Here is a 21,738-nt window from a genome sequence, read left to right on the forward strand (position 1 = left end):
TATTATATTATATTATATTATATTATATTATATTATATTATATTATATTATATTATATTATATTATATTATATTATATTATATTATATTATATTCATTGTGTCAAAGGCATTAGCAAACTGTTAAAAATAGAGACTAAAAATACCTCTATATAACCAACTTAAAGAATGGTGCAAAAACACTAATTTTTCTTACATTTGTGAACTGACACACAATCATCTGGAGTGTGAAGTAACAGGACAGGAACATGGGAAGACCTTATCTATAGAATGTCCTGCAGGCAGGTCAGAGGTTAAAAATCAATTTAAAAAGATTAAATTAAATTAAAAATCAAATTAAAAAAAAAGAAGAGAACCTGGAATATCAAGAGTTCCCAAGGAAGTTTGGCTAAGAAAACATATGAATATGCATGAGCCTCAGGGATGATACAGTATAAAGAAAACCATTTCAAATCTAGGTGTGTTCTTTGGCTGTTTGCCAGGAGCACCCCAGCACTGGACTTTTTTTTTATTCTCTATTTATACTCTTATTTTATTCCCTATTAAACTTTTCAGAAATCCTGAAGAGTTACTCTGTTTTTCACAGAGGGAAGCAGGGCACCAGCTGAGGTATGAGATACCTGCAGTACAGAATGCCAGGCATGTCCTGCTCTGGACTGAGCTCTCTCGTGACATGTGGAGGAGCAGAACATCCCAGATTAGCTCTGGGAAGAGCAAACAGCAGAGAATTGACCAGCAGGAAAAATTCAATCAAATGCACCAGGTCTGGAGCACACTGGGCTCCACAGCCCTGGTTGTGAAGACTCCCAAATCTGCAGCCACCCAGCAGAGAGCTGCAGAGTGGTTGCTGTGCTGCCTGCAGCTCTGGGCAAGGTGAAGGTTTCTTTTATTCCCATAATTTTATGTAACTTGCTCTGAGTGTGAGGATCTCGGGTCCTGCCTGTCTGTGAGCCACCAGAAGCGCTGCTGTGTCCCCAGTGCCACCCCCTGTACAGCCAGCCCTGGCTGCCTGTCCCTGCAGCTTGGTCTCACTCCCAGGGTGGTTTTGCAGTGCACGTGGGACAGGATCAGCCCTTCACTCAGCTCAAACCCTGCTCTCCTACACTTTCTCTGCAGCCCAAACCCCTGGATGATCCTGGTAGCAGAGCCTACAAAACCCAGCGCTCAACCTGCATGGCAGAGCTCCTCTCTGGCCCTGAATCACACAGGTGAGTCCCAGTGATCACCCCAGACCCGTCTGGGTCCATCCCATGGGGCTTCACTGATCCCCCCACCCTGCACCACACACCTTGCCTGGTTTGCTCACCAGCCCCGCTCTCACGTCTCGCCTGCCCAAAAGACCCCGGAGCAGCAGGTTTGTCTCAGGAACAGGGAACGTGGAGGGATCTGCCAGCCATCTGGAGTCTGATCCATTTGTTTCACTCCCTCTCCATCCTCTGGGGACAGGACAACATCTGCTAATAAGCTGGCAGAGCTCAAGAGATGATGGATGGACCTGTCAGGATACGCTAGCAGGGAACGAGCTGCTCCTCTCCCTCTCAAGTGGCTGCCTGGGAGCAGCGCTCTGCAGGTGGCCCTGGTGGGACCACCAAGGGCTGCTCCAGCAGGGCTGGCTGCCCCCATGTCACCCTCTCCTGGCTCTGTCCTCAGCCCAGGCAGGATGAGGGCATGGCTGGGGGTGACATGGGGCAGCTCTGTGACACTGGTGCCACCAGCTGCCCCCCTTCCTGACCCTCCAACAGATCTGGGCATCTGCAAGCAGCAGAAGAGCAGCCACGTGCCTCCCTTTGGCCATGTTGGGAAGAGATAGAGATGGAAATAAAGGTGTCACAGCCACTGTGACAGCCAGAGACAGGCACCAGTCCCAGAGCCCCCCAGGCTGCACAAGCCAGCACAGAAAATCCCAGCCTCCTTTCAATCCAGTTTCAGCATCATGCCTCAAATCTCAGCTCCCATATGACACAGACACTGAAACAGAAGCAGGTTATTCTCAGTCATGTCTTAAAATGAGGCACTTTGCCTCATTGCCCAAAATTCTCTGTTTTAGCAGGGCTGTGCTCCCCTTTCCCTGCAATCCCAGGTGAGCCCAGCTCTGAGCTGTTCAGTGGAGGGAGTTTGGGGGCCTGGCTGGGCTGGTGCTCTCAGTGACCTCCTGAGGTGATGCCTCATCCACGGCCCTGCTGGTGCTCACACACCCTCCTTGTGCTGCTTGTCCCTGCACTGCCTCATCCCTGTCACCTCTGGTCCCCACATTAGCCTGTCCACAGCCCCACTCCCACCCTGCAGCCCCCCTGCACAGCTCACAGCAATTCCCACTCCCAACAGAACCCACCACACACCCCTCAGCTTGTCTCCTATCCCCCAGACTCCACCTCACATCACTTCCCCACTCCTTGGCCCTTCTTCCCACAATTAACCCACTTCATACCCCATTGTACCCCTGAGTCTTTCAGAAGGGGGAACAGGAGGAGTTTTTTTTACCCAAAACTTTGCTTTTCTCGCTTAGCAAAGCCAGCAGGACCCTGTGCTTGGTGCTCCCAGCAAATGGCACACACAGCAAAGGACACCTTTGCATCCTTCTTGGTAATACCCAGATTTCACTGCCACCACAACAAGTCGTATTTAGGAGGGTCCTGCCCTTCCAAGTGGGGTAATTCCACTTGCAGTGCTGGGAGAACTGGAAGCAAAGTTCCAGTTCCAAACTGGAAATCTGCATGATGCTGCCGTAGAAAAACCAGCAGGTCCTGGAGTCACAGAATCACTTAGCATTACAGCCTTAGACTTCCAGAATCCCAGAATGGTTTGGAAGGGACATCAAAAATCATCCAGCCATGGCCAGGGACAGCTTCCCCTAGCCCAGCTTGCTCACATTCAGCCTGATTTCAATACACACACCCGACTCTCTTCTGCTCTTCCCCACATCTTGATAAAAGGAAAAATAAAAGCAGGAAAACGCCCAAATCCCAGTTTGCCACGAGTGCTGCTCTTCTGCCTGGTGCAGACATCCTTCTGTGGGGGTGGTGCTGTGCAGACTTGTGGAGGTGAGACAGCCTGGCACGCTCAGAGCAAAGGGGTTTTTTTATAAAGCTTATCCAGGGAAACGCTACAGCTTGCTGGAGTAGGATGGAAACAGGCAGCCCAGTGCCAGAATTAGAAAAAAAAAGCTGTTTCCCAAACCCAGTCTTGTCAAAGAGTTTTAGATAGAAGTATCCAAAACTTCTGAAAGAAAAACAAACCCCACAGGTTTCACCAAAGCAAGGAACAAACCCAGAAGGCTCAGTCTGGAGGAAGGGCCAAGTGGGGCACCAGTGAAGGTGACAGTGCTGGAGGTGACTCTGTTGTGAGGCCTGAAAGAGGAAAGGACACACAGAGCACCAAGAACTTCATCCCATCCCTGGCAGGAGCTGGAATGCAGTTTTGGGGGGGCATGTGAGCCCTCTCAGCACACCCATATGGCTGTGGATGTGTAGAGGAGCTGTAAAATGAGGGTGCCCAAACTTCCCAGGGCCAGCACAGCCCTCGCCCTCGCACAGCTGAGCTCCACCAGCCTTTGGATCCCTTTTTGGAACCCTTTTTGGATCCCTTTCTCCTTCTTGGAGAAGTGTCAGCAGCAGCAGCTTGTTTTCAGGAGGGGAAGAAGCCCTCACACAAACAGTGACATGAGTGGCATCTGGAGCTCCTGCCAAGGGCAGAACAAGTTTCTGGCAGGGCCCTACTGCTCTGTGGGATGAGGAGAATCTTCTCCATGCAAGGCAATCTCACCAAGCCTCTCAATGTGCCTGTGGGGAATTTGAGAGTGCTACTCTACCCCCAGTGTAAGGGCTGGTGCAAAATTCCAGGTCTTTCTTTTGCTCTGTGTCCAAACTCCCCAACAACAGCTTCCCAGGCACACTGGAAATCCAGAGCAACAACCCAAAGCACCCAAAAGCAGCCAAATTTTGTTGGAAGAGTTCAAAACAAAAATCCCTGAACAAAAAAAAAACCACACTCCCAAACCAGTGAATGTCTATCCATCACAGCCCAGCTGCTCTTCACCGCTTCTCAGAGGGCCACAGAGACCTGCTAAGCACAAATAAAATTTGATTAATCCCCATCACTGCCCTGAACTCCAGCTTACTATCATTCTCACCCTTCATTTCTGTCAGCGCCAAAACACAGAAAACTCAGAGGAAAAGTGGCACACAAAATAGTCAGCCAAGGTCAAACCCCATATTGTTGTGTTGGTGCTCTGCAGGCACCTCCATCCTTTTTGTTTGTTCCTTAGCAGAGGAAGAAATAAATGGGTTTAGGTGCTGGGGCTCTGCTTTCTTTTGTTTTCCAAGCAAATGCAATCAGCCATTTGATTTCAGAGGCCAGAAGTGATGCTGGAGATCCTGGGATCATCCTGTCCTGCCTCCTCCCTCCTCCAGTGATCCCACTGGTCTGAATTAGCCACACACACAGAGCCCAGCACCCCTGGGGTCCAGGCTTTGCAGCCAGGTCTGTGGCAGAGAGCTGGAGGTCCTGGTATGAGACAAGTGTGAATACAAGGATCCCACCCCAAGGCTGGATAAGGCTCTAGGAGAAGTCCTTCCTAATGAAAAAGGGATGAGAGCAGGGTAAGATGGCATTGGGAGAAATTCTCCCCTGGGAGAGGGGAGAGGGCTGGCACAGGTGCCCAGAGCAGCTGTGGCTGCCCCTGGATCCCTGGAAATGTTGGGCAGGGTTTGGAGCCACCTGGGACAGTGGAAGGTGTCACTGCCACGGCAGGGGGTGGAAGCTTTAAGGTCCCTTCCAGCCCAAACCTTTCTATGATTTGGTGCTCCTAGATAGTCACAGCTTTTGTGTCTTGGAAAACAAACTGATTTTTTTCTTTCTTTTTTTTTTGCTGGGAGGATGCAGAGCTTTGGGATAACCAGGAGGTGACATGATCTCACCAGCTAGTATTCCCTGTGTTCTACAGAACACAGCCTTGCAAAACACAACGAAAATCTTGTGATTCACCAACTTTTTTTCATTCCCAATGTCCTGGGGTGACTTTATGATGCTTGTATCCCAAATGTTGAAAATTTTCTGGCATCACAGAAAGGATTTTTGTACAACTTCCACAGCACCACTTTGGAACTGTTTCCTCTCCTGCCCATGGAAGCTTTGGCATGGTACACTCAAGGCAGAACCCCCGTGGGGGACACCCAGCAGCTCTGAGCCGGGCACCCAGACATCAGGCAGAGGATGCTGCGGGCTCTGTGTGCTGGGACCTGCACAGAAATCCCTCTTGGAGAAGAAAACTGAAACATCTTCCAAGATGTTGGCTTGGAGCTGCAACAACAGGGTATTCCCATAGAAACATGGAATCACCAAATGGTTTAGATGGGAAGGGACCTTAAAGCCCATCTCATCCCACCCGTGGCAGGGACACCTTCCACCAGACCAGGCTGCTCCAAGCCCCACCCAGTGGCTTCACCTGGGATGTTTTTCCCCAGGTATTTCCAGGGCTTTTCCCCCAGCACAGTCCATGGATGAAATGTCATTGCTGGATGGGGTTTCCCTTCCTCTCACACAGCTCTGCTCCCCCCTCTGCCCCACCAGCTGTGGGACTTTCTTCATAAACGTCCATGGATACAAAACTGTATTCACAAGCACATAATTACCAAGCTGGGTATTTTCTCCTCTTAATTAGCAATGCCGCCGTGCTTTAATTGCTCGATTAAAGTTGCCCACAAGGAAGGTTTAAGGTACATTAAATCTGCTGATTGGTTCATCAGCATGAATCCCACCAACTGGAAAAAATTAACTGGCTTCCAGATTGCTAACCAGACTCTCCAGATCCATTTCCACCAGCTGTGTCCCACAGGAGGCACGAGAGAGCTCAGCAGCCTTTTGTCTATTCCCACCTCTCCTTCATTTTGGGGGCTGGAGGGAAAAGGATCCCAGCAGTGGCAGTGTCTCTTTCTACTCTTGTCCAGAGGAAAAAAGTAATTTTCTTGTTGAAGCAGAGCTGGGTAAAGTCTAACCCAGGGTCAGATCCTTGTTCAGACACACACAGCAGACCTGTGTTTGGTGGCTGTTCTCGGGCTACAAACACCCATCCTCATGTGCAGGAATTAGGGATTGCTGCTCCCTTTATCACCGTTTTCCATCTAAAGGGAGCAGCCAAACTGAAGCTCCCAAGAGCAGCGGAGGGAAAGCAGCCAGAGCAAGCAGAACACCCAGAGGATAAGATGCCTGCTCCCAAACTTCAGCCAGAAATGTCTGAAAGGCTCCTGAAAGCCATGGATATTCAACAAAGAAGCTCTGTGGGAGCTCTTTGGGAGAGGCATTTCTGCCAAAGGCTCGTCCACCCACTCTGACTACAGGGAAGAGGGTCTGCCCTCTTTTCCTCTTGTTTATTAACAAAAAACCCTTCCTGTGAGAGTCTGTGCTCCTGGGGATGGCTGGATGGGTTTGTGCCAGTCCCAGAGAGCAGCACCATGATCCATAGCCATGGCACTGCTGCTGGTGCTCCAAACCAGCTCCCTCTGCGTGTACAACCTGTGAGAAGCTGAACAGATTTTAGCCCAACTTGAACTTTGGTGAGAGATGCAGCCCAAGAAATAATTCAGACTTGACTCAAAAGGAGGACCCTGATGCAAAGACCATGGATTTACACGGTGCAAGGACCAAGGTCTGTCCACCAAGGACCACCACCAGCACCCAAGGTCTTGGTGGCTCAGGAGCCTGGCAATCTCCCCAAAGAGGGGCTGAGCAGGGCTGGTAGGAGGGATGTGGTTGAAGAGCCACTGTCCCCACCTGCCTGAGTGACCTGTCCACTTCTCCATCCATCCATCCATCCATCCATCCATCCATCCATCCATCCATCCATCCACATACAGGACAGGGTACTCATGTCCCAGCTCCCAGCCTTTGGGGAGGTGGATTATGTGCCCTTCCCTGCCCACAGAAGCACAACCAGGCTCCCCTTTCCCATCCCTCTAATTGCACTGACCTTATTGAAATGGGTCTCTATTTGTCCTGCACAACAGCTGCATATCAATAAGGTGAATTATGCTGATTGTCTCCTTATCTGATAAATTGCCAGGACAGATCCTTTTCCCTCCTGCTCTTGCTTATTCTGCTGTTTAAGCAGAGCAGTTGCTATTTGCTGTGTGTAAGAGATGTTAACGTGCCATGTGTGGACTGTTGCATTTCAAGGAGGAAAGAGCAGTCCAGGGCTGTGGGTGAGGGAAGAAAAGTCCTTCAGAACCTTGAAAACAGAAAAACAAGTGGGCTGTGCTGTGCCAGGAGGGGTTTTATCCTTGGGGTGGCTGTGGAACAAGATGCTGTGGGACTAAATGCTGGGAATGTTAGGAGCTGGCAGACTCCATCAACAGAGGTAGGAATTCCAGCTCAAATCCCATTTCCTCCCAGAAAGGTGCTGTAGCACATGGGCCCAGTCCCAGCTGGAGAAGGGGGCTCTCTGGAGAGGAACCTGGCAGAGGCATTGGGCACAGATATGGGGACAAATGTCTGGTGTGGGGGGCTGGGACACTCTGGATGCCAGACCAGCGATGGTCCTGATCCCAGAGCCCCTGGGCTGAGATCTGACCCCCTCAATCCCATGGAAACTGCTCCTCACGTCTTTATGGCAAACAGCAGGACATCAAAGCAAGGTGAAATGTGTGGATCTTCCTGTCAGAGACCCCAGCCACCACCCCCTGCCCCAAAAGAGGATCCAACAGGATGGGTGACAGCAGAGCCCCATCTCTGCAAGTGTCCAAGGCCAGGTTGGATGGGGCTTGGAGCAACCTGGTCAAATGGAAGCTGTCCCTGCCCATGGCAGAGGGTGGAATAGGATAAGCTTTTACATCCCTTTCAACCCAAACCAGTTTGGGATTCTACAGTTCTGTAATGGGGATGAGAAGCAAAGAAGTTCCTGGTGTTCCTACACATCTTCCACCATGTCCAACCTCACCCCTTCCTTCCCAGGTCTGTGGCACTGCCTTACTTCTCCTCTGAAGGGCTGGGAACAGCTCTGGCCATGGTCTGGTTTCCTGAGCTATCTTCCATCACTCTGGCAGGCCCTTAGAAAAATGAATGTTAAAGAGGAGGGGGAGAAACCTCCACTGTTCAAATATCTTTAGCTTTGACAAATAAGGCGTCCGGCTGTGAAAGGCAGAAGGAAATTAATTTGGAATCATATTTTAAACACTGCCATATAGGCAAAGTATCTTCTCTAATTTCTCCCCCTGCACACCTCCTCTCCCCAAGCAAAAAAATGAATTTCCCTGATATTTATAGAAAGATTATTAGGGCCACAAGGAGTGATTTATATCATCTCATCGCTGTGACCGAGAATGAAAAATTGCTGGGGTGACAGCCACTGGAATCCCGCTTTTGTCCACCTGACAATTAAAACGGCTAATTTCCAACTCCAGCAGATCCTCTGGGCTTATAAATCATCCCCAAAAGACACTTTTCAGCCTGAAAAATGAACTCTGCCCCAATCAGGCACAAGATCAGAGATTTGCATCTGTTTGCCTTCCTGTGTAAATAAATGTCCTGCTGCCCCACCAAAGGAGATGCAGGAGAGGAGGTGCTGCCCCTGTTCACTCCATGTCGGGTCATCAAGCTGGGCTGGAGCCAGAAAAAAGGAGCAGGGAAGGCAGGAGGGTGAGACAACACTGAGGTCAGAGGAATTCCAGTGACATTTCTGTCCTGCTTCTGATGCCACAAGGCTTGGAGATGCCAGAGTGCTGCTGGGTCTGAGTCCATCTGCAGGACCTCCTGGGGACACGTGCTGGACCACGCTTCGTCCTGCCTGTGGTAGGAGCAATTCCACCAGAAATGGGCAGGAGGGCAGAAAAGGGGCTCTGCCACGGCTTCAGTGCCAGGAGAGAGCAAACCCATCCAAGGAATCCCATGAAAATGAGGCAGGCAGACCCCAGCACCAGCACCACAGCCTTGCTCAGCCTCCTGCCTTTGGGGTGGGGATGTCTTGGGACAGAGTGTGCAGCACAGGGCTGCTGGAGGGGAGCACAAGGAAGGGATGTTTGGTCTGTCTGAGCCAACTTGCAGCGGTGGGGCTGGCACAGCCAGCCAGGAGGCCCATGCCAGTGCCCCCTCCTGCAGTTTGTGGCCCCAAATACACCTTGCACCCACTCTTTGACATGATGGAGGACCTTTTCTGAGTCATTAGGTCTATCCCAGGACAACTTTCAAATCCACTGTCACAGGCAGGTGGAGTTTCACATAAAAGCATTTATTCTGCCCATCCTTCCCACTCTGTAGCTGGAGACCTGCAGGAGCCAGCGTGGGTCCCAGCAGCCCCTGGATCCACCCCAGTCTGGTGTAGGACATCCTAACCTTGAGTCGAGTCTCCCTAAGACAAATTCTCCACTTGACGCTGCCACGAAGCTCAAACAAAGGCCTCACACTCGTATTTGTGCTGCTCCCCCTCAACACGTCCCACGAAGAAACAGAGAGCAAACAAATCTGTGTGGAGGGCTCTCCTGGGGAGCCTGTGCTCTGTATACACACATCCCTGTGCCTGCTGCTGGTCACCCCATTTCCTTATCTCAGTTTGTTCAGTTGGCAGCTCCAAGCTGCCCAGTGGCACTGAGGGCCCCTGGGAAGGCTCCCCACACCCCTGGACGAGGGGGTGCAGCAGCCCTGGGAGGTGAGGGATGGCCACAACGACCTTGTTCTGTGAAAGCTCAGTGGTTTTGGTTTTTCTTTCCTCCCTTTTAAACCCATTCCAGCAGTGGGTGCTTTGGAGGGGCCAGGGAGCACCTTGCACATCAGAGATCTCAGCACTAGTCAGAGCTGCTGGGGGCACTGAGCTGGGGTCTCTGGGCCAGTGATCCATGACACAGAAGGATGGAGCCAGAGCAGCCCCTGTCCTGATGCCAGCCTGTCCCCATCCCAAAGCCATGCCCTGTGCCCCTGTCAGAGCCACAGGAATGCCCAGGGAGTTTGTCAGTGGTACCAGCCACACATTTTGGAAGCATGAAGCCAGCCAGAAAAGGCATGGACCACCCTGGACCTCCACAGAGACTGCCTGTCCCAGTTTCTGTGAGCAGGCTGCTGTCTTCAGCCCTTCCCCAAAGAGACAAGAGCCCTTTGCAGCCACCCCTCCCCTTGCAGGCACTGCAGGCAAGAAGTAGGGACTCACCCATGCAGGAATCGCGCTGCTCTTCGTAGCCAGCACTGCACACACACTTCCCAATGGGCACCAGCCACTCTCCCTCGGCACTGCAGTACATTTTGGGGGTGTCCCTCTCCTCCGAATGGCCCACGCACTCTCCCCGCACTTCCACCAAGGAGGACGAGTCCGCCCCGGTCACCGCCTCGGAGAAGGACGCCAGGTTCCTCACCGTAGCCGGGCACTTCTTGTAGTACACCCGCACCGAGACGATGGCAATGCAGGCCCCGATGTCCTGGAAGGCCAGGTAGAACCCCCTCTTGCTCAGCGGCCCCACGCCCCGCACCTCCGTGTTCAGCTTCAGGCGCCGCACACCCAGGTCCACGTTGGTGAAGCTCTCATCTGCTGCGATGGTGTCGATCTTCAGGAACTGGCTCTCCCGGGTGCTGGTGCCCAGATCCCGGTCTGACTCCATGTAGTAGAGGTTGAAGGTCTCCTTGCAGGTGCCCAGCACACCTGGCATGCTGTTACAGTCCCTCAGCGTGAATTTGATCTCCGCGTAGACGCGGCGCGCCCCGTCTCGCTGGACCCAGTTGGTGCGGAGCCAGTTGTTCTGGTTGGGGGTCATGACATTACACACCTGGTAGGTGTGGATGGGGCTGAAAAACTCATCCATTTCATTGATGGAATCCCACTGCGGGACAGAGAAAAGGGGTCACTCCAGATGTTCCCAACACCTGGGGGAGCAGGGAGCGTGCAGGAGCGTGTGCTGTCTCCCACCCCTCTGCTCCTGTGCCTGCATGGGCAAGGGGAAACGCTGCCACAGGGCAAAGGGAAACGAGAAGCCCTCGTTAGCTGCGTTGATTTGGGTGGTGACACCCGGCTGCAGCACTGTGGGAGGTGCAGCCCTGCTTGCAGATGGGAACACCTGCTGAGGTCCTGGCAGATGTGTGTTTGGGAGGGCCCCCAACACTCCAGGTCACTGCGAGTCCCCTTCCTTGGTGCTCAGCCTGTCATTTCCAGCAGCAGCAGCAGGAAGCACCTGTGATGTGCTCACCTGGATCTCGCTGGCTCATGCCCTGTCCGTGCACAAACTAAACTGGGCGCTTTCCATCTGGAGAAGGAGCTTCAGGGTGGAGAGCAGAGGGTGAAGGGGAAGCACGTACTGAGCACAGGACTGTCAGCAAGAAATGTGGAGCCATGGGGGCTCAGAGGTCCCTCCCTCCCTGCAAGGTGATGCCAGAGTGGCTCCTCAGTGCCCAGCCCAGCTGAGACTCCAGATCAGGGCTGGCTCTGGGAGCTGGGACCTTCATGGCTTGAAAAAGGGGTGAAAATTCCATGTAGCTGTGGCTGAAGGGTGAACCTGGGGAGGAGATCCTGAGCAGGATTGCAATGGAGGGTGGTCTGGGTGAGTTTAGAGGGACAGGAACATGGGTGTCACACAAGGGAAGGTTGCTAAGTGGATTTAAGTGATAAGAAGTGAGAAGAAGTAGGGATATTTTGGGTGTGAGTTCCATAGGTGAGGGACAAGTAGAATTCAGCTGTTGGGGGCTATGTGACACTTCTGGGGGCTCAGCCTTGCCTCACATCTTCCTCTCCACTCTCACCAAATGCCTCACCAGGCTTTCACTGCTCTGGGGACTTCCCACTGCCTCTTCAGCTCACATTTCTGCTCAAACCAGGTGCTCCAATGACACCTCCATGGATGGGTCTGGGACCCTTGAATTCATAGGAGAGAAGGGGAGGAGGAAGAGGAGCAGAGGAGAACTTCAAACCACCTGGCTTTTCCCCAGACTTAGAAACAGGCTTTGAAGTCCCACACCGTGCCCAAGTCCAGCTGTGAGGGACAGCCTCAGATGCTGCAGAAACTGGGGAAGGCACTGGCACTCCTGCTCCTCCGCCTTCCAAATCATCACCACCTTCCTCAGCCTCAGCATCCCCCTCCTGCACCTTCCTAGGGTCCTGGCTCTGCCTGGAAGCCGGCAGGGAGCAGCCCCCACCTCGGCACCTGTGTGTACCCAGCTGTCTGTGGGGCTTGGGGAAGCCAAGTAAATCCCCAGCCGTGCTGCACAGAGCAGGAAAACAAATATTTCAGGCAGCATTATAAGTACATTAAAATAAACCTCTAGGCTTGCTCTGACAGGGTGAAAATGGTGTTTTCTTGTGTTCCATTAGACACAGAACCAACAGCAGGCCCGGGAGAAGGATGCTCAGGTCAAAGGAGGAGAGCCTGCAGCCTTCACCCCAGAGATGTGGGAGCTGACAAGATCCCTGGGACACAGCCTTGCTGTGTGACTGCCAGCTGTGCAGGGACAGGGCACAGCTAGGAGAGGGCAGCACACCTCCAGAGCATGAGAGGGACAGGAAAGAGGTATCAGTGACACCTGTAAGACAGCCCACTCCCTTCTCCCCTCTCAGATGGGAATGCCCTTCCTCATCTGACCTCCCTGACCTGCTGCGCCTGGGGAGGTGTTGTGCTGCCTTCTGCTCGTCTGAGGGTGATCAGAGCAGTCCCTGCAGTCATGAACATCTTCAGCTTTCTCCAGCATCTCCAGTTTTCTCCTGCATTTAGGAGAAAACTCTGCTTCTCTGTAAAGAGCTTAAAGCAACCCGGAAAAGGCAGCAGCTCCAGGTGCAAACTACAATGGAAGTTCATTTTTAGGGGAATATGCTGGCAAAGGGGGTCGAAGTCAAACCGTTCCCAGGGAAGAAAAATGTTTTGTGATGCATCTTAAAAAGTTGCCCTCTGAATTCCAGAAATGCCCAGGTTTGTCCTGGGATCACTGGGAACATGCCCTGCACTCCGGTGGACAACATGGAAGTGGGGCCAGGCCCTGGGTGTACTTGGCTGGAGGGATGAGGGCAGAGCCCCTCAGCTTCCCAAGCCCAGGGAACAGCCTGCCGAGGGTGCTGGGCCACCCAGGACACTGTCCTGCTGCTTGGGGTGCTGGAATTGTGTGCAGCACCTGGAACAACCCAGCCCTGGCCCCACACCCACTTGTGCTCGGGCTGCTGCTGCTGCGGCGGCGCTTCCCGGGGGCTGGGAGCCGCTGTCGAAATTAATCGAGCACAAATTAACACAACATCTGTTTCCTGTCGTTCCCCTGCTGAGTTTCCCGGGGGAAGAGGAGCTGAGCTGTGCACGGGAGGAGACGCACGGGGCGAGCAGGGTTTGTGCCCAGGATGTGCCCAGGGTGCGCAGCCAGCTCCCTTTGGCCTTGCCCGTGGCCTCAGTGCTCTCCACGAGGGGCTGGCAAGGGAAATATGAGGGTTTTGTGCACATCAAAATGCTTTGGCTCCAGCTCATCTGGCTGGTTTTGGTCTCCAGGCATTCAGTCCTCGCCCAAATCTGACGGGGGAGATGGAGCTCGCTGCTGCCATGTCCCGCAGGCCGCGGCAGTGCCAGGGCCGGCAGCAGGCTCCCTGATGGCAGAGCAGGAGATAAAAATGCCCACCTCCGAGCACCAGCCAGCAGCAGCCACACCTCCACCCCTCGGGGTGAGTTTGGAGAGTTTTACATTTGCGAAAGCTCTGTCAGTTCTGCCCCAGGTGCTTCAGGATCCCAGCCCAAAACACCACGCTGGGCCTGCAGGGAAGGTGCTCTGAGGACGGGGCAAGGCTACCTGAGCTCCTGGCTCAGATGCCACAGATTCACCGGGCAACCAAGGCCCCGTGGGCCCTGCCAGGTCCCAGGAGTTGCAGGGCATTTGGGATCACAGAATGCAAGAATGGTTTGGGTTGGCAGTGACCATCTTGTTCCAACCCCCTGCCATGGGCAGGGACACCTTTCACTATCCCAGGCTGCTCCAAGCCCTGTCCAACCTGGCCTTGGGCACTGCCAGGGATGGGGCAGCCACAGCTTCTCTGTGCCAGGGCCTCCCCACCCTCACAGGGAAGAACTTTTTCCCAATATCCAACCCAAATATACCCTCCTTCAGCTTAAAGCTTATTCTATCACTGCCTAACCTTGCAAAAAGTCCCTCTCCAACCTTCCTCTAGGCCCTTTTAGGTACCAGAAGGGAGAAGGAAGGATCTGCATCAGGAATCCCCATGACTGGAGGGGTTTTTCTGCTTCACCTTGGTCCCAGGCAGGGCAGGAGGGGATGTCTGTGACAGGGGCACCACTGGTTCAGGAGCACAGGCACCGTGCACGCCCCAGGCACTGCTGGCTCTCAGTTCAGGGGGTTGCAGCAGTTTTATGAACCAAAGCTCAGCTCAGCCCCACCAGTGTGATAAGATCCCCCAGCGAGATGGAAATGAGGACATCATAATTAACGTGGTGAGCGCACGCACTGGGGGAGGATGTGATTGCATCTGCATTCAGGAGTTTGCCTAATAGTTTAAATTAAAGTCAACACCAGCTATAAAAAAATTTGCCAGATTATGAAAGGCAGGAGATGCAAACACCAGATATCTGAGTAAGGTCTTATAAGTCTCCCAGGGCCTGTGTGGCACAGCAGAGGAGGAGGAGGAGGAGCAGAGGACAGATTGTGTCCCCCTGGGGCAGCAGCTCTGCTTCCCACCATCCTTAAAGCGCAAAGGAACGAGTGTCCCCAGCCCTGGGACAGCTTCCAGGAGGGATGCCAGGTCTGCCTGGCATAGCAAAGCTTTTGTGGCCACTGAGACATCCAGCACTTTCCTTCCCAGCTTGCCATGGCACCTCCTCGCACCATTGTCACTGGGAGAGGGAAAAAAGGAGAAGGCTGTTATTGCAGCTATAAATCATTAGATGGGAGGCTTTAATGGAGATAATCCCCATGAAATCAGTCACTGCTGTGGCTAAGGAGGGATTTGTCAGGCAGTTAACTACCCTGAGCTTCACTGCAGGTGATTAACTCCTGGTAGTGACCAGCATCTGGGGAATTAGCAATAACCCAGCGTTTACTGAACAAGCACTGGGAGATGAGCTTTTATCTCAATTACCAGTCTAAATCTTTATTTTCCAATGTTCTGTTCCTACACTTCTTTTTTTTTTTTTTTTTTCCCCAAGAAAATTAATTTCACCACAGCTTGAGCTGTAACTTGCTGGTATTCCTGCATCCAGGTAGAGGCTCCAGCTTGGAAGAGAAACCCAAGAAATACAAAAGAACATCAAAGTGAGGGAGAGAAGAGACATGGCCTAGGCCCATGAGAGAGCCCTCAATATCTCCTGATGCTCTGGGAAGAAGGGATGAACCTGAAGGGGGTTGGAATAGCAAGGACATGGCACAGCTCAGCTGGGGATGGGGTTTTACAGAGTGGGCTTGGGGCAAAGGGAGACCCTGATCCCTGACAGCTCATCCCAGCCATGAACTGGTTGCTGGCTGCAGGACCAGACCCAGGCAAAAAAAAGTCCCCTATAAATAGCTCAGTCCCAGGGCTGAAATCCCCATTCCTGGTGCACAAATCCTGCTGGCAGACCATGCTGTGGCCATGGCTGTGCCTTCAGCTGGGGGTTCCAGCAGATCTGGCACCTCTGACAGTGCTCTCTCTCTGGGCATTGCAGGATGAAGGAGGAGCACACTCAGCTAATTGTGCCCAGGGGCCTCAGGATGGCCCTTTCTGAGGAGCAATGGGCAGGGATGAGGAGCTCCAAACCCCTCTGAAGGTCTTTCCTGGTTGCTACCCACATAACCAACGTGGAGCGTGCCAGTTGGGATTGCTGGGGGTTATACAGGGCCAGCAGTTGGACTCGATGACCCTTGTGGGTCCTTCCAGCTCAGGACATCCCGTGACTCTGTGACAGATGCTGGGGCAGCTGCCTGGGTGGCAAAGCCCAGCAGCTCTCTGGGCTGGCCCCAGCCCCTGCAGCAAGGGGGAAACTGTGGGACAACCACAGAAAATGCTGGTGGGGGTGGATGGGGAGGTCACGGGCAGCATGGGGGGCATTCCTCCAGCACTCAAGGTGCTCCCATTCTAATTAGCTTTTGCAAGGCATCATTCAAGCTCCTTAGATACCCTGTGTCTGAACAAAATCATTTCCTGTTTGACTTTGTAAATCAAAGTAGACGATACAATAATTATTAATAATATGTTGACTTATCTCATCAGTGTTTTAATTAGTGAGTAGAAAGGCAATTTGCAAGGGGGCTGATCAGGCTCCCTCTGATCCAGCAGGTCATGTGCTGAGCAAGGAGAAGGGAGAGAAGGGCACTGGGGCACTGGGGTGTTCTGCTGGGGAGAACTGGGATACGGGAGGCTTGGCAAAGGAAAGGGTTGACCGCACTGATAAGAGTTTAATTTTCAATGCAAAGGGAATTGTTCTGGGAAAGGAGCGAGCTGCAAAGCTCCTGGGAGCCCTTTGAAGTTATAATTGAGAGGAACCGCAGCCTGCGGGACAGGGATGCTCCCGGTGACCCTTCCGCTTCCTGCACGTGTCTCTGGGGTGGAGGTGAGGGGGGCGATGCAATTAAACCCCTGAGCAGCAATTACAGCCAATTACCCCTCAGTTAATTGTCTGGCAAGAGAAAATGTCAAAACAGGCCAGGCGTGGCTCCCTGATGGCCTGACACTCCCCGGGGCCCACAGCACTGCTGACCCTCTCTGTGCCCACTGCCCCCTGCTCCTGCTCCTCTGCTCCTGCTGGCCAGAACAAGCCCAGAGAGGGAAAAACCTTCCAGTGAGACCAGCTCACCTTGCCCACAGGGGTGATGAAAACATCACTTTGCAAGTGGTACCTGTCTAGCTTTGCCCTGGCTGTGCAGACAGGTCAGGGCTCTGGATTCATCCCTGAATTTGTGAATGTCCAGCACAGGATGCTGCACCTCAGCTGGTTAGGGTAGTCCCTGGTGTGGTGGGATGAGGCTCCTGTAGGCCCCTCAAGCTCTTTGTCTGCTTTGGGAGTGCAAGGCCCTGCCCAGCACAGCCGGCTCAGGTGGGTCCATCCTCACCCAAGTGACCTCAGTGGTGCAGTGAATCCCACCTGCATTCCTGACAGGGAACACAGGGGTCATCCAGGAGAGTCCTGGGCAGTCTGTGAGCAATGGAACAACAGCCCTGACTCCCAGGAAATCCCAGAAACATTCTCCCTTGCAGGGAAGCTGAGGAACCCCTGGCCCCTGATTCCATGAATGTGTGTCAGGCTCCTGCAGGATGCCAGGATTTGGCAGCAGGGCTGGGATGAGATGACAGCTGATTAGTGACAGGACAGCAGTGACAGCCAAGGGCAGCCACGAGGAGGACAGCATCTGCCTCATCCAGGCAGAGGCAGAGGAAGGTCCCCTGGCTGGAGACCAGAGACAGGCAAACCCTCACAGCAATCAGTTTTTAACAGGGGCCCGTTAACAGCATCGCCACAGGACCTGGAGGATTTACCAGCACCAGCAATTTTGCAGCCAAGGATGTTTTTTCCTCAAAGCTGGGCTGCTCTGAGAGCTGAATGAATTGACAGGTCTGAAGGCCCGTATTTATGCAGGAGATCACATCACATTAGTTCCGCGGTCCCCTCTGACCTTGTACCTCTCAATCTCTTACATTCCCAGGATACTCATCATTGCAACAACTAACTGCTAAAATTAGAGCTGAGTTAACGATTTAATGTATTTACATATATGATAAAGTCCGATAGAAATCTGATCGTTGGTATTATTATGAATTCAGTGTTCTGATCACTCCTGCTCAAGCAGTGCTGGGACTGAAAGTCTCAAGCAACAGATCAATGAAAATTATTAGAGGCCTGGGAAGATTTCTGTGGGAGGTGGAATTGAAAAGATTAGGACCGTTTAGTTCAGAGAGAGGATGAAAAAGAATGGACATGAAAAATCAACACAGCAGCAACAGCCAGGTAGGCACCCCAATTTTGCACGTTTTGTGCCTGCAGAAAGCCCCACTGTGCCTTGCAGTTGGTCCTGTGGGTATTTATGGGATTGTTTCTGTTCACTAAATGAATGAGCAAAATCCTCCCAGCCAGGTCACCCTGACATCTAAAACTCACTATTTCCAGAAAGCTGAAAAACCTGGGTAAACCTGGGGGTGGAAATGGAAGTGAAGGGAGCGTGTGGAAAGGATGCAGGCAGTGGGGATGGAAGGAGGCAGGAGCACGTGGGGGTCACCACCCCACCATCCCTCCTGGACACGCAGGGCTGTGAGTTTGCATCCCCATTCCTGCAAGATGTGATCCCCAGGGGAGGCTCCCCTGCCCCCCTTGCCCAGTTTCCACAGAAATTCCTCAGATTACAGGGGGTTGGGAGCTTCCTGCTCATTTGGGGCTGTTTCCCCTGGTGCTCACCCAGTGCAGTGAGGAATGAGATGTTTCTTAGTGTGTCCCACTCTTGAATCCCTTCACAGTTCAGGGCCTGGTGACATCCTGCTCCCTACCAGGGGACATGGAGGGTTAAATGGCACTTCCAGAAGAGCTGTATCCCTCTGCCAGTCTGTCAGACTGGCATTTTCCCAACAGACGTGGTCTGTTTGCTTCATCAGCACTGCCTTGGGGCTGAGGTGTCCATTCCCTATCCATCCCCTGACCCCTGCCACAGCGACCCATCCCACTGGGGTCCCCCTGTGCCAAAAAGTCACTTCATACTTACCCCATGCGAGGGATAAGTCATCCAGCCCCAGTCTCCCAGGATTGTTGACGTGTCTAGCAAGTTCACTGGAAAACACAGGAGCAAAAGCTGAGTTAGAAAGCTTTGTCCCCGTCCCCAAGGAGGGAGGAACAGAGCCACCATGAAGAAGCCCTCTCCACGTGCCACTTCCATGAAAATGCCCCTCACCCATCAATCTTTCACCATGGATATGGATATGGAGTTTGGGGATGGCAACAAGCGATGCTCCCCATGGCTGGTGGTTCAGGATAGAGTTGGGTCCTGGCCCCAGCACTGAGAGCAGTGACCTTTTGGAGGACAGGAGACTGCAAACAGCAGGTTGGACGCAATGCAAAGCAAGGAAGGGTTGTGGAAACAAACTCCCGGCATCAGGTTTTCCACCAGTCCCACCGTGGGCCAAGACTGATGCAACTGGAGCACCATTCCCTGGCTTGGACACTTCTCCTCTGGAAGCCCTCTGGGCTCAGCTGCCTCCCAGCATCACTGGTTTGAAGTCTGCACTCCAGCAGCTGCTGTAATTGCACACTGCAGTGCCCAGCTCCAGCACAAAGAGACTCCCCGTGGTCCTGGCTGACACCCCACTGGAGAAGCCCATCAAAGCCAAATCCCTGCCACCACCAGGAGCCCGGCTTAAAGAGGAGACAGAGGCAAACTGCAGGAAGAGGGGAGCAGATTGCGTGGGGGGAGAGGCGAGGATGCCTTCCAATGTGCTCAGAAGCTTCCTGTGGAAACCTGTGGAGGAAAGCAGGATGCGGTGGCACTGCTGCCTCTGAGCCATCTGAGCCCCACACCCAGATCCCACAGCATCAGGCAGAGGAGAGCCTTGCCATGCCTGATAACCCCCAGCTGCTCAGCACCTGGGGAAGGAGCCCAAGCCCCAGCTCCATGGTGCAGATCCAGAGGGATGGAGGCTTGGGAGAGGCTGCCAGGAATGAGTGCAGCAGGCACCAGGACGCTGATGCCTCAACACCCCCCAAGAGCACCAGGCTCCCACAGGGACCCCCAGTGCCTCCAGCTTTCCCCATTCCCTTTATCCTGAAGCCACCCAGTGAGGTTTCATCCTCGCTGGCTGCCTTTTCCTCACCCTTGAGGAGCAGCAAAGTGGACCTGGAGGCACCTTGTCACAGCATCCCTCTGCAGCAGCAGGGCTGGGCTGGTCCCCAGGCTCAGGAGGCACGGTGGCCTCGTTGCCAGGACCAGCTTGTCACAGCAGGGACAGGGCATATCAGGACAGCAGCTCCAGTCCTGGCAGAGCCTGGGCTCAGCGTGAGACTGGTCCCTGCAGCCCGAGGAACGGGTGCCACTTTCATTTACTATTACCAGGCAGGGAAGGAGAGGGGGGAGAGAGGAGCAGGGACGTGAGCTGGCTGTGAAACACCCGGACGTTATGCTCCTGACAGAGCAGATTAGGAGCTTTTGAGGCATTTATTAATGTTAGCAGAACAATTTGAAAGAATTTCCAGGGTTTCTTCTGTGGTTCCATTGGCCCAACAGCAGGCCAAGCCCCTCCACTCCCTGCGCGGCGCTGCTCCCACTGCTAAAGAGGCCCCTTGCCCTCAGCACGGAGTAATTACCTCGGAGATCTCAAATCCATTTTTATTTGTTATTGTTAATCTGAAGATTTTCTGCCTATTTTCCCTGGGTAATTCACCCAGCAGGAGCCCAGGCTTGGGAGTTTCCCTATTCACAGTGCAGGAGCAGAGTCCCGGTGACCCTCAGCAGGCAGGTTGCAGGGAGGGGACAGCTTTTGCAGACCCTCTCTCCCCCCCTCCGTGGTCTCTGCACCCTCTTTCCCACGCTGGGATGCTCAGCAATGGATGTGGCTACCTCCCACTGCTCTGCAGGCAGCAGGAGGAGCCTGCCTGGACTGGGGTCCATCACCAGGAATGACGCTGAGAGCACACAGTGGGGTGTAGCCCAGACTTGTCTCCCTTTGTGGGACCTGGAGCCAGCTTGCTACACCCCATCCCACCACCCTGACTGTGTGGTCATCACCCAGTCTCACAGAGATGTTCCCACGACCTGAAGGAGTCTTCTCCTTTGAGTTGCTTCGGTTCTCAGACAACTTACACCAGTTTGCATCCTCTCCACAGCCAGATCCCTCTTTGCAGGAAGAGGATAAATTCCTTTTACCCCCTCACTTCAGCCCAGTGCACAGATCCTGGCGTTTTAAGCCCTCACAGCTGGCACTGCACAACACAAAGGCACCGTGTGTCCGAGAGCTCCTGTACCTCATGGCAGAGCACTGGATCCCTGACACACTCTGCTACAGGGACACCAACACTCCCCCAAAACCCAGCTGGTTACAGCCCAGATCCAAAGGGAACCTGCCACACCTCGTGTGACAAGGGCTCAGTGCAGGTGAGCTCCTGGCTGCGCTGCTGCTCTGGGCATCAGAGCCCACCTTTGATGCTGCACTGTGAGAGAGACCACCACGAAGGAGGACCCCTTTCAGCAGAAAGATGTTTTTGGAAAATGTTTGGGAGACCTCTCTCCTACAGCTGGGCAATTCTCTTTGATGCTATGGACTGTCTGCACGTATCAGCCTCAAACCCTCAGCTCCATTTTGTTTCCCTTAGCACCATTTTGTCATTTCCCTATTCTGCGCCTTGGCCTTGCCTCGGCGTATTGAGCCAAAACACCAGGAGGTGTCAGGGGAAATTCTCACCCTGCTGGAAAAGCTGTCAAGCCTGATTGCCCGTTCAAATGGAAGCACCTAGGAGCGAGCAGGTCACCTCCCAGCACAACTGGGGCCTCACGTAAGGCAGACCCTCTTGCTGAGTAAAGTTGCATCGTGCAGTGGTGCATGAGCACCATTGCAGCCTCACAGACACAGACTGAGCAGGAGGGTGTGGATCAGTGTATCATCTATGTGCATATTGGATTTACACCTGTGCCTCTGCTTTTGGATCTATTTCTGCATCCATTTCCATGCCCACATCTACCAAATTCTAAACTCTGCTTGGGATGAGTGAGGGAGCTGAGACTGGGACTAGCATCCAGAGACTGTGCGTTGGGACCATAGATCTCTTGTCATATAGCTATATCTGTATCTGTACATCTCTAGCTTATATTTATATTGATACCTGGATCATCTATATCTATATATCTATATC

At 53.1% G+C, this 21,738-nt stretch overlaps 1 protein-coding gene across 3 annotated transcripts in view; it reads right to left on the reverse strand.

Moving 5' to 3' along the window:
• Positions 1 to 21,738, reverse strand: part of EPHA8 (EPH receptor A8) — a 51,061-nt gene that overhangs the window by 19,678 nt on the left and 9,645 nt on the right. The window contains exons 2-3 of one of the 3 annotated variants that reach the window (XM_023940340.2): positions 18,605 to 18,669; positions 10,128 to 10,791 (exon numbers count right to left, since the gene is read on the reverse strand). In XM_023940340.2, the coding sequence (XP_023796108.2) occupies positions 10,128 to 10,791; positions 18,605 to 18,669 (729 nt within the window). Of the gene's footprint in view, positions 1 to 10,127; positions 10,792 to 12,549; positions 13,745 to 18,604; positions 18,670 to 21,738 lie in introns of those variants that run through there. The other 2 variants (XM_086860526.1, XM_086860527.1) reach the window with 2 other exon arrangements.

This window comes from Cyanistes caeruleus, chromosome 22, assembly GCF_971803275.1.
Source record: "Cyanistes caeruleus chromosome 22, bCyaCae1.hap1.1, whole genome shotgun sequence".
Taxonomy (NCBI): Eukaryota; Metazoa; Chordata; class Aves; order Passeriformes; family Paridae; genus Cyanistes; species Cyanistes caeruleus.